Source organism: Rhincodon typus, chromosome 11 (genome assembly GCF_021869965.1).
Source record: "Rhincodon typus isolate 14 chromosome 11, sRhiTyp1.1, whole genome shotgun sequence".
NCBI lineage: Eukaryota > Metazoa > Chordata > Chondrichthyes > Orectolobiformes > Rhincodontidae > Rhincodon > Rhincodon typus.
The window spans coordinates 16,774,621-16,787,216 of record NC_063342.1 but is presented as its reverse complement, the minus strand read 5'-3'; the positions used below and the strand labels follow the sequence as shown (position 1 = coordinate 16,787,216).

The following is a 12,596-nucleotide window of genomic DNA, read 5'->3' as shown; positions in this document are numbered from 1 at the left end:
AGAGGTAAAGTCAGGCTTTCTTGGATAGCTGTGCAAAAACCGCCATTTTCCTAGCCACCATCAGTTCTGAGGAAGGGTCACTGAACCTTCGTTTCACTCCACAGATGCTGCCAGACCTGCTGAGATTTCCCAGCAATTTCTGTTTCTGTTGCTTGGGTTACTTATCTGGATTCTTCAGCTGAGTTTGTCATCTGTTATTGGGAGATTTATGGTAAAATTTCAAAGCAGGACTGATTCAAAACATTCCTGTGGCAGTGAAAACACCAGGGCCTTGAAATGAAATTTCGACACCTCAGGCAAGGAGAAGAGTAGTCACGTCTGAAAGTGAACGGCACAGTATGTAAACATGCAACATCTCTGGGAAGAGCTGCTAACTAGACTGATGTCAGGAAATGGAAAAGGACCAATGGGGCCAGCTGAGAGTCACATGATCATTGAAATTACATGCCTTAGTACAATCTCCCTGAAACTGATAACCTCTCCCCAAATCTCAAACACTGACTTCTGTCCTTGTTTGGACTTAGCATGCACTAATGGCAATTTTAAGATAAGTAAATAGGTTTTAGCTTTTCAAGTTTTGGATTGCTGCTTCACAAAACTATGGCATGAAAAATCAATGAATAAGTCTTTTTTTAATTTAACTGAACTTCTCAGCACCAGCGTTTCCCTCCTTCTCAACTGGGAAGCATCACGCATCCTAGGCCAAAGTCAACGATGTCAGATCCATCATGAATCAGGTCAGAAACTGACTGCGGTCACTTTCATTCACATGGAAACAAATCAGATTCTTCTCAGTGAGTTGTTAATGGGCTGTCTGCAGGCATAGATCTCCCTTGGCACACAACAACAAGCATGTACATTTTAGCTACTCACTCCTCTGGGAATTCTGCAACACCATTCCGCACTATGCCTGCTGTTGGCTCAAGTTTTGAACCAGATAGTCTTGTTTATAAATGGGCTGTAGGGAAATGTCTAAACTCCATACCGAAGAACCAGAAATCTGTATTTATTTTAACTAGAAGGCAATTCTTTCCACTTCGAATATGATAGCGTTATGTTGAAGTGTTATTTTATGTGGTTTCAGCAGTAACAAAACAAACATCAGAACTGAGGCCTGTCTCACCCCATCCTCCTCCAATTTTAGATTCAGGAAAGAATACCAACTCACCTCTACTGCATATTGTCAAGTGAATGAAGGAGAATCAGTTATACCCAATATTTAAGGCTTGTGAGAATGGCTTCGATTTCAATCAATGCTCAGTCAAAGCAAACTGATACAAACGACTCTGTTTCAAAGTTACAGGGAAAAGTCGCTGATCGGAATCAACCTTGAGGATAGTAGGATTGCTGACTATTGCTCCCTGCTTTAATGAGAAGAAATTCATTTAGGTTTGATTTCTGTCTGCATTGTGCACATGGGTTGTTGCATTTACTCAATTTCCACAGAACTGTGCATTTTTCAGGATATGCATACGGTTGGAAACCATTTCCAAATCACTTTTGCTAGCAGTCTAAAGTCATATAAAATATGAAACTGAAATCTCCAGTGTCCTTCACTTTTTACTTTCTATTTGTTCATGGGATGTGGGTGTCACTGGCTAGGCCAGCATTTGTTCTTCAGCCTAGATGGTGATTAAGAGTAAACCATATTGCTTTGGGTCTGGCATCATATTAAGGCCAGATGGCAGACTTTCTTCCAGAAAGGATATTAGTGAACCAGATGGGTTCTTCCTTTGACAATTGACACTGATTGTATCATTTTTATAATGGACATTGCTGGCCAGTCCAGCATTTATTGCCCATCCCAGAGGGCAGTTAAGAGTCAACCACGTTGCAGTAGGTCTGGAGTCACATATAGGCCAGACCAGTTAAGGATGGCAGTTTCCTTCCCTAAAGGGCATTGGTGAACCAGATGGGTTTTTCCAACAATTGACAATAAATTCATGGTCATCATTAGACTCTTAATTCCAGATTTTTATTGAATTCAAAATCCACAATCTGCCATGGTGTGATTCAAAGGCCGGTCCCCAGAACATTCCCTGGGTCTCTGGATTAACAGTCCAGTGATAATGCCGCTAGGCCATTGCCTCCCCTTGTATATGGTTGCTGTTGGGCTGGTTTTGTTTTTAATTGAATTCAAATTTCTCTATCTGCCATGGTAGGATTTGAACCCATGTCCCCACACATTAGCTTGAGGCTTTGGATTTACTCGTCTGGTGATATTACTACCACCACCCCGTTTCTCATAAAACAATAAGACATAGAAGTAGGAGTAAACCATTTGGGCCTGTTGGACCTTCTCTACCAGTCAATATGATCATGACTGATCTTGGACTTCAACTTCACTTTTGCGACCATTCTCAAAATCCCTTGATTTCATTGAGAGACCAGAAACCTATCTATCTGAGCCTTAAAGATTTCAATGATAGAACATCCACAAACCTCTGTGATAGAGAATTCCAAAGATTCACGACTGTGTAAAAATTACTCCTCACCTCAGCCCTAAATGATAAACCCTGTATCTTGAGACTGTGTTCCTGTGTTCTGGATTCCCCAGCCAGGGAAACAACCCCTCAGTATCTGTCTTGTCGAACCCTAAGCAGATTCTCATATGAATTTATAAGATTACATCTCACCCTTCTAATTTACAGACAGCATAAGCCCAAGTTACTCAGTCTATCGCCAAAGGACAATCATCGTACCCCAGCAACCAATCTGGTGAACTTTCAAAGTATTTCCCCCATTTCAAGGACTTTTGTCTTTAAGTATGGAGACCAAAACTGCACACAGTGCTCCAGGTCTAGTCTCACTAGGGTCTGCACAATTGTAGCAACATTTCTTAATTCTTGTTCTCCAAATCCACTGCAATAAATACTGACATGCCATTTGCCTCCCAATTTGCTTGCTGTAACCTGCATGCTAAATGTTTGTGTTTCTTGTGTGAGTACATCCAAATCTGTGTTTGTCTAACTTCAATCATTGCTGTAAGCACTGGCCTGCTGCCTGTGTCTGCTTGGACACAACCTTGGATGTGTCAACGTATGACCACCTACCTCCAATTGCCCCACCCAATCGAACAGTCTTTTTCCTCCTTCAGTCATTTTTTGAATATCACTATGATTAATTCATTAAATAAAATAAAAGTCAAGCACATTATTAACCCTCTATGATTTTTCTCCTGCTTGCTGCCATCAATTCCAGGGCAATTATTCATTAATTCCTGGAGATTTTAGGACAGACTTGAAGGGTTGGCCACCCTGCGCATGCACAGCATAATTCCAACAAGCTGCTTCTCAATGATCTTTCTTATATAAACGTTGAAATATTACTCTTTTCATACAGAACAGATTCAAATTGCTGGTGACAATATAAACCGCAGACACTCACACTTGGCTAGCCCTTCAGGACAACTGATGCTTCCAACCATTGAGGGCGTTTAACCCAGTTGGCTTTGGCAACCTCAATCATAGCAACCAAGTAACTTCACCGACTGGAAGAAAGCAGCATTTTATTTGCACCCAAAATATCTTGTTTTACCACTACTGTGCATTTTGAATGTAGCATTACTTGCACATTTTACATGGGGTTAATGAGAAGTGCAGGCACAAAATTTTCTTTGACTCTACTTGAAAAGCTGTCCGCAGTGTCTATCGCGTATAGAATGGTTACCAATATTCCACTTTCTGGCCAGTAATCTTAGGGCTTCTATAAAAATTATACTCATTCATTGGACTAATCTTAACTGTGGCAGATAGTGCAATATGAGCAATATTAAGGAGCAGGCCATTTTACAGCTCTACCGTATTCCATCACCATTGAAGTCAATGGCATTTGGCAACTGGGAGACCTACATTAATGGTGCTCATCCCACTTCTGCAAAAATGAAAAAGACCCCCTGAAAGCCCATGCAACAGATGTATTCTAGAGATTTGTTTTTATACATTGTGGTATGAGCCAAAGCATCAGATTCATGGAACCTGACAATATACCTCAGCTCAGATTTGCTGAATGCTGTGCTGGGTTGAGGGGCAAATTTTTCAACCAAAACATTACAAATCTTTGGAATTCTTCATCCCAGAGCTTTGTGGATGTTTCGTCATTGAAAATTAGAATTATGTTTATTATCACATGTACTGAAGTACAGGGGATACCAGAATACAGTGAAAAGTGCCAATCCCGGCACCATCTCAGGTAAAAAGGTACAAAATCTTAAGTACAAAGTAGGAAAAAGGAAATAAAGTTACAAGTTCAACATTCAACATTCAACATTACTATTTAAGACTGAGATAAACAGGTCTTTGGAGTCTCAGAGCTCCAGGATTGCAGGACGCACCATAGCCATGAATTTCTGCTCTTTCCCATCTCCCAGGCTGGTGAATTGTTTATAAAACACCTGATGGTTTCATTAAAAACAGCATATTAAAATTTGCTTCTGACAAGACCATAATTATGAAATAATGGTTGTACTACCGTAATGTTTTTATGCAATGAATTTGATGATTTTGAAGCAGTGAATTTGAAGTCTGTAACGATGTTGTAGTTTTAAGAGGTTATTTTGTACTGGTTTCTTTTAAGAGAGAGATTGAATGAGAGGCGTACAGCAAGCCAGTTAAACCCACTTGAGTAAGCAGTTTGGGAGGTCTTGGGTTTTTTTTAACAGTCTGAATGGGTGTGGCCAGCTCTCTCAGATTAGGATTTCTGGGTTTTAGTTTTTCAATAGCATCAGAAGCTATTGGGGTGTCAACAGAGTTAAAAGCTTCAGTGAATGCCTCCTCATTGCTATTCACTCTGCATTTTCTCTTCATGTACTTTCCTCCTGGAATGGAGAACTGCATGTGAGAATCTGTCTGAATTTTCCTTTTTTGCCAACGGATGTGTATGTGGGATGTTACTATTTTGGAACAGTTAATTAGTAACAGTAACTGTATCTATTATTCTGTTACGTTTCCAATAAAGTAATTTATTCAAAATTCCTCTTTCTTTGGGTATATTTTAACTACAGTATTTAAGTAAATTGTGTTCTGCTTAACATCAAGTAGTGTAACCAGTCCCATCGCATCTGGAACAGACACTTTACATTTGCCTGTAAAATAAGAAAAAGTAATGGTCTAGGCTACCTTCTTAAAATATGTTGAAGGGATCTGGTCTGGCCCGTAACAAGTTCTATTGTTAGGCACTTGCATGAATAATAGCAATTCGGTTTGTCAAGGAAGGTGAGGAACATACAATTTCCCAGAGAACTTGACCAGAGCAAGAGTTGAACAGAATTGGAAGAAAACTCTGAAAGTTGTTGAGCTACTGGGGAGAGTGACCAGTGTGGAGTTAGTGGGACAAAGTGCTAAGTTATTCCAGGTCATTTTAACACCCAAATGTTGTTACCAAAGTACAGAACTCAACTCCCACCTGAACCTACCAGGAATGATGCGGAGTTGATCAATGGGAAGAAGGAAAGTGTGACGGGAGACTACTGATAGATACCCAAGGTAACAGCTCCAATTGGCCTGGTGAATGATGTGTGATCAGGTGGAAGAGAAGTGGTCTCTGGGTGCAATCATAGTCAGAGGGAGCACATCTGGGGCAAAAGAGGCCCAAACTTTCCTTGTGGGGTTGGAAGAAACACTTCTGTTCCACTTGGTCAATAGAGAATCCTCAAAAAAAACAATAAACTTCATTGATTCTTAACTCTAGTCTGTGCCTGCTGCTCCTTCTCATTCAGCAGAGGCGTGACCAAGTTCCAGTCACTCATCATGGCCTAAAAAAATCATAGTGAGAGCTAATTGGACATCATTAGACCCCTATTGTGGCATGTTAATGATACTCTCACCTACTCTGGACTCAGGATCCCAAGCACCACTCAAATGTGCAAGGCAGGAGCAAATGGGCAAGGTGTGCACCATGCTGCTGCTGTGTAAACCTCTCTCATGCCCCTGTTCTCACAGTAAGGGTTTAAAATTGGAACTTTGCCATAAACAGGATAAAAGGATGTTGCAGTGACTGATAACTGCCATGCTTTGAAAGTGTGTTTCAAATTGACACTTGGGTAGGGAGCCTATTCATTCCATTCACCGAATCCCTGTTTCACTGAGCAAAACTTGATCACTACATCGCATGTTGCCTTTGCTAAAAGTAGCCTCATTAAATTGTTTAGTGCCCCTTGCAGACCCCAAATCACTAACATTTTGTTCCGCCAAAAGAACCCCCTGCACAGAAGTTTATGCAATGCATCTGTTGTTTTAAAGGGATGTGAAGTGCATACCACATAATAAAACATTCACTCTATTTAACATTGAAGTGTGTGTGTTTGTCTGTGTGTGTGCGTTTGTGTGTGTGCATGTAAGAGAGAGAGATTATGAAGGGCTATATGTTTTTGTGCAACGCCAAGCTCCTTCTCTCTCACAGCCACCCCCAGGTGCCCCAGCCGCACAACACCTGCATTTGGCTTGTAAATATTCCATTGGTTTCTTTTTCATACAACCTTTTTACTTGCACAGAAATTCACCAGAACACTGCAGCATAGCGAAAGCAGGGAAGATGGTCAGTGGATCCGACAGTGTTCCAATGAGCTACAGCAGCTACATGGAGGAGAAGCATGTGCCACCTCCCAACATGACGACTAACGAGCGGAGAGTGATTGTGCCGGCAGGTAATTGTTTGAAAGGATATTCTTTTCGCTTGTCGCTGTTAAATTGCAGAACAGACCACCTTGGAAAAACACGCAAAACTAGAAATTGTCAGATACGCAGGGAAGGGTAGAGAGGGATTGAATCAAACAGTAACATGTCTGTGTTTGGAGGTGTGGCTGAGGAGCAAGGGAGGCTTAGAGATGGACACTAATACACAGGGCCTATGTCAAGTGTAAATGCTGGTTTCAAAGGCTGACTCTCATCAGTTTATAGCTCCAGATAAATGTCAAATCATTTTAATAGTTTCTTAAATATGAACAGTTGGGGCAGCACGGTGGCTCAGTGGTTAGCACTGCTGCCTCACAGCGCCAGGGTTGATTCCACCCTCGGGTGACTATCTGTGTGGAGTTTGCACATTCTCCCTGTGTCTGCGTGGGTTTCCTCCAGGTGCTCCGGGTCCCTCCCACAGTCCAAAGATGTACATGCGAGGTGGATTGGCCATGCTAAATTGCCCATAGTGTTCAGGGATGTGTAGATTAGGTGGGTTATAGTGGGGTGGGTCTAGGTGGAATGCTTTGAGGTTCAGTGTGGACTTGTTGGGCTGAAGGGCATGTTCCCACACTGTAGGGATTCTATGATCTATGATCTACAAGCAAGGATGCAAACTAAATGGGATCATGTTTGCCATCAATCTGTTCTCTTATAGTAAGTTTCTCTGATTATTTGGAGGGATGTATGCTGATGTATTTCCTTTTTTTGTTGTTTGGCATTCCCAGCCCATTTTTAAATGGCCTAATTCTGCTCCTAAAACTTATGAATATTAAAGGTAGAAATGTGTCTCTGTTTGGAGGTGTGACTGAGGATCAAAGGAGGCTTAGAGATGGAAACAAATACACAGGGCCTATTTGAAGTATAAATGCTGGTTTCAAAAGCTGACTTACATCAGTTTATAGCTCCAGATAAATGCCAAATAATTTTAATAGTTTCTTAAACATGTACTGTTGGTAAGGAAGAGGAAGAAGCAATCATTTTCTATTTTAACGGGAGCAGAAATCTGGCACTTGTGCTTAAACTGTTGTGCATCATGGACAACTTCCCTGTGTCATCGTTGGCGCAACAAGCTTGAGATAATTGCTCCAATTCACGCCAATTTCCAAGTCACTGTAATTGGGGTGAAATTTGTCTAAGTTATCATCGTGATTAAACTTGTATCAAAACAGAAGTCAAGATTCCTCTAAGACTCCGAAAGCTTGTGATTTCAAATAAGCCTGTTGGTCTATAACCTGGTGTCGTGTGACTTCTGACCTTGTCCACCCCAGTCCAACTCCAGTACCTCCACACTAGACTTTCATGCATATCTCCGAAAATCTTTCATCCCCTTGGTAATCAAGAATCTTTTTACTGCTGCCTTAAAAATGTTTAAAGATTCTCCATCCCCTGTCTGTTGTTGCATTTGCAATGAGTTTTAGTAAAGGTTGTTGGGATATTATGTGAATGGCATCATAGATTTCACTGTGTCTGATCACATTTTTTCCCCGACTTGGATGACAGAAACCCTACGAAGCTGACTCTGAACTAGGTCAGGCAAATTCTAATCTCTACATGAATCTCTGCTTGAATTTGTTGGAAAAGAAGGGTAGTGAGGCAGGTAGGGGGGAGCGGGAAGGGGAAGCACGCGTTGTAGGAGGCTGCTTTTTCAAGCACTACTGTAAATTTGATTTGATTTGATTTTGATTTTATTGCCACATATACTCAAGTACTGAAGAACAGGAGTACGGTGAAAAGGATATGATGTTGCCACACAAGGTGACATCTTAAGTATGCGCCTAGTACCTAGGTACAGAATCTTAAGAACAAGTTTAAAGTGTCACCTTCTTACTTTTATGTAGAAAATAAAAAAAAACTGAAAGTTCAAACATTACAGTCTTTCTTAAGTGCTTAAATCCTGGGTAGAATGGTACTCATCTGTGGAAGAAGGGAAAGGAGAGGAGAGATGACCTTCCTCTTCTCTTCCGGTGCTCCGTGCGAATCTGAAGCTTCTTAATCTTTAGTTTAGGAACTAGGTTCCAACTTATTCAATGGCCACACCATTCACCATTTCTCTAATCACACAAACCCAGAACTATTACTGCACAACTATTACTACAGGAATGATGAACAGCTCACTGAGTACCATTTTTCCTGCCTTCTTCCTGCAAACCTGCACATTTTTCCTTTTCAGATAATAATCTAATTTTCTTTTGCATGCCTCGATTGAACCTGCCTCCACCATACTTTCATGCAATGTATCCAAACCCTAACGACCCACTCTGTGAAACCTTTACTCCTCAAATAATTTTTACTTCTTTTTTTAAAAATTCTCTCATGGGCTGTGGGTGTTGCTGGATGGGCTATTTCCTTTTTTGAGAAGGTGGTGGTGAGCTGCCTCCTTGAATCACTGCAGTCTATGTGCTAGGTAGACCCACAATGCCATTTGGTGGGAGTTCTAGGATTTTGACCAAAAGATACTGAAGGAATGGTGACATATTTCCAAGTCAGAATGGTGAGTAGCTTGGAGGAGAACTTGCAGGTGATGGTGTTCCCATATATCTGTTGCCATTGTTCTTCTAGATTGTAATGGTTATGGGTTTGGAAAGATACTGTCTAAGAAGCCTTGGTGAATTTCTGCAGTGCATCTTGTAGATGGTATACACTGCTGCTACTGAGCATTGGAGGTGGAGGGAGCAAATGTTTGTGGATGTGATGCCAATCAATTGGACTGCTTTGCCTGGATGGTGTCAAGTACCTTGAGTGTAGGCACCATCCACTTGATACAAATTACTTGAGCTATGCCCTCTCATTCTTGGTCTTTTCAGTGTTCTCCTTGTTTAACCTGTCCAGATCTCTCATGATCTTGAATACTTCAATCAGATCTCTTCTCAACCTAAGGAAAACTGTCCTAACTTATCTACTCCATCTTCATAACTGAAATCCTTAGCCCTGAGATAATGCTTGTAAATCATTTCTCCACTCTTTCCAAGGTGTTCACATTTTTTCTAAAGTGTGACAGTCAGAACTGGACACTGCACTCCAACTGAGGCTGAACTTGTGTCAAACTATGATATTGACTTTCTTCCATGTTTGTGACATGGCTTGGTTGGTGGTGAAAAGGGCACTACGTGTGAGATCCTTCTTTTATGCCTGGACTCCCTGTGCCACTGCACACTGCCCTCAAGGCAGCTGTGGGGTGGGGGGGGGGGGTTGGGTAGAGACTGTCACACATCTCCTTCTGGAATGTGCCTTTGCAGAGTAAGTCTGAAGAATGATGCGGTGGTTTTTGTCATCCTGAGCAGTTCCATGATGCAGGACTCTGTGCTCTACGGTTTGTTCCCCGGGACACACACCGAGACAAACATCAACTGCACCTGCAGGATCATCAACTCAGTGAAAGACTCTTTTTGGTCTGCCTGAAACCTGTTAGTCTTCCAGAGCAAGGAGTTGGCCTCAACCGAGTGTTGCAGACTGGCACATTCTGAGACACAGGACTATGTGCGGAGGGACACACTGAAGCTTGGGGCAGCTGCCGCCAAGGCACAGTGGGGAAAGACCACAGTCTAAGGTCTTTCTGCTGAAGTTAAATGGGGGTCTGTTCAGTTATCAGAACCTCCTGGTGCCACAAATGCATACAAATATATTTTGGTTCAATAAGAGACATAGAATCATAGAATCATAGGGCGGCTGGTGGTTCAGTGGTTAGCACTGCTGCCTCACAGCACCAGGGGCCTGGTTTCGATTCTACCCTTAGGCAACTGTCTATGTGGAGTTTGCACATCCTCCCTGTGTCTGTGTAGGTTTCCTCCAGGTGCTCCGGTTTCCTCCCACAGTCCAAAGATGTGCAGGCTAGGTGGATTGGCCATGCTAAATTGCCTGTAGTGTTCAGGGGTGTGTGAATTAGGTGGGTTATAGGGGAATGGGTCTGGGTGGGATGCTCTGAGGGTCAGTGTGGATTTATTGGGCCGAAAGGCCTGTTTCCACACTGTAGGAATTCCATGAGACATCTTTGGTTTGCTTGGATAGAATCAACCTCCAATGTTTGTTTCCTTGATATGCTACTGAACTGCATTTGTGTCAATCTATATACACAAAGATTCTTTTTATGAATAAAGTATATTTTGAAATTAAAAAATTCACTAAGTTGAGGCATGCCAATGCTGAGAATGGAACAATTTTAACTCAAGTATTTAGTGTCAGCATGAAGCACTAAGGTCAGGTATAACATGGTGAGAGCCAAGTCAAGCTTGCACAGTGCCTCTGAGTTAATCTTATTAACATATGTATTTGTTTTTCTCTGATACACCCCAATTCCCTTCCACATGTACATACGTATATATAGATCCTACACTATGGTCCACGGATCACGTCAGGCAGTGGCTGGAGTGGGCAGTGAAGGAATACAGCTTGATCGATGTCGACGTGTCACTCTTTCAGAATATTGATGGGAAGGAGCTATGCAAAATGACCAAAGAAGATTTTCAGCGTCTCACCCCAAGCTACAATGCTGACATCCTCCTGTCACACCTTCACTACCTCAGAGAGAGTAAGTATGGATTCAGTCTGGAATAAAATGCTATTAACACTCATGGTAATTGTTCAGAAACTACCAACTGCCATAAACAAAAAAATTTGGTTTATTATTGGAAATTTGCTCCTTAAATGGTCTAAACCAGATATGACTATAGCAGCATTGTAATATAATTGCCTCTTAAGTGCCTTCTGAAATGGTGGAGCAAGTCACTCAATTGTAACAAACTGCAGTGACAAAGTCCTAATCCAATATTTCTGTGGATGTTTGTGCACTGTGCATTTTTGGCCCTTGGCCCCAACTTTCACTCCCAGGGAGGAAGCATTGAGACGGGAACTTTTCAGGAACAGCCGCTCCGCCCCTCACCCCAATCTTGACTCAGGAGAAACTGGCCTGGAGATTGATTTTCATTCTCAGATGGTAGGGCTCTCTTGGAATCATGCTGGACAACTCTGAAATGAGAAAGGAGGATGCTGGCTTCAGTTATGGGCACAAGGCACACCTCTCAGCAGCAACACTGTAATACAGTTTAAAAGTAATCATCGCATCCACTCGCACCCATCTCAAACCTTTACCCCTTCACATTGCTCATGCCCCATCTGTGTCATTGCATGCTAACTCATACCCTCATGCCATCCTATGATTGCCCACATGGCCCCATGGGTGGTGATAGTCCCTTTGCCATCCTATGAACCTCTTTTTTTTTCCTCATGACCCCTTATACACCCTCTGCTAACCTGTGTCCCCTTACTCACCATGCTGATTCTTTAAAGCTCCTCAATTTAGTGAGCACTCAAGCCATGCTCTCACCCCATCAACTACCCTGTGCCCTCCTCCCTCCATGCTTATTAACCTCATGTCCATCTTGGTAAATCCTAAGGAGCCATTGTTATGTGTCTATTGATGGTATCACTGAATAAGACAAAACTCCAATTGCTTAAAAATTCAATACATTAAGATTCTTTCAACTTACTTCTCATGAAAACAAATATTTGGTTTCAAAGTTCTTTGACATTTTTGACAGCTTTTATAGGTCCAGTGGAACCTTTTAGGCACATTCACATATAATTTTTAACAGTTCAAAATGGTACCTGAGAACTATCCCCCAAACAAAGGGACCTGACCTCTTGTTCCCTGAAGGACACCTTTTTAAAGAGTGTTAACACCATTTAAAGTACGTGGAAATCACACATGTGTGAAATCTAGGCTGTCCAAACTCACCTCAGTGAAAATTGTAAATGGGGAAGGATGTGCTTTTGATTTTCAGGGATTTTCATAACTTATGCTGTGACAGAGTAGGTCACCATCACTGCAGATATCGGGCCTTTGTTCCATAAAACCCAGAAGAACTGTGGATGCTGTAAATCAGGAACACAAACTGAAGTTCCTGGAAAAGATCTGCAGGTCTGGTA

General features: G+C 41.9%; 1 protein-coding gene across 7 annotated transcripts in view; it reads left to right on the top strand.

Moving 5' to 3' along the window:
• The window catches only part of erg (ETS transcription factor ERG), a 256,741-nt gene that overhangs the window by 215,655 nt on the left and 28,490 nt on the right, over nt 1-12,596 (top strand). For all 7 annotated transcript variants that reach the window (XM_048603141.1, XM_048603139.1, XM_048603140.1 and 4 more), the window contains 2 exons: nt 6,492-6,643; nt 10,996-11,199. In XM_048603141.1, coding sequence (XP_048459098.1) covers nt 6,492-6,643; nt 10,996-11,199 — 356 coding nt within the window. The remainder of the gene's footprint in view (nt 1-6,491; nt 6,644-10,995; nt 11,200-12,596) is intronic.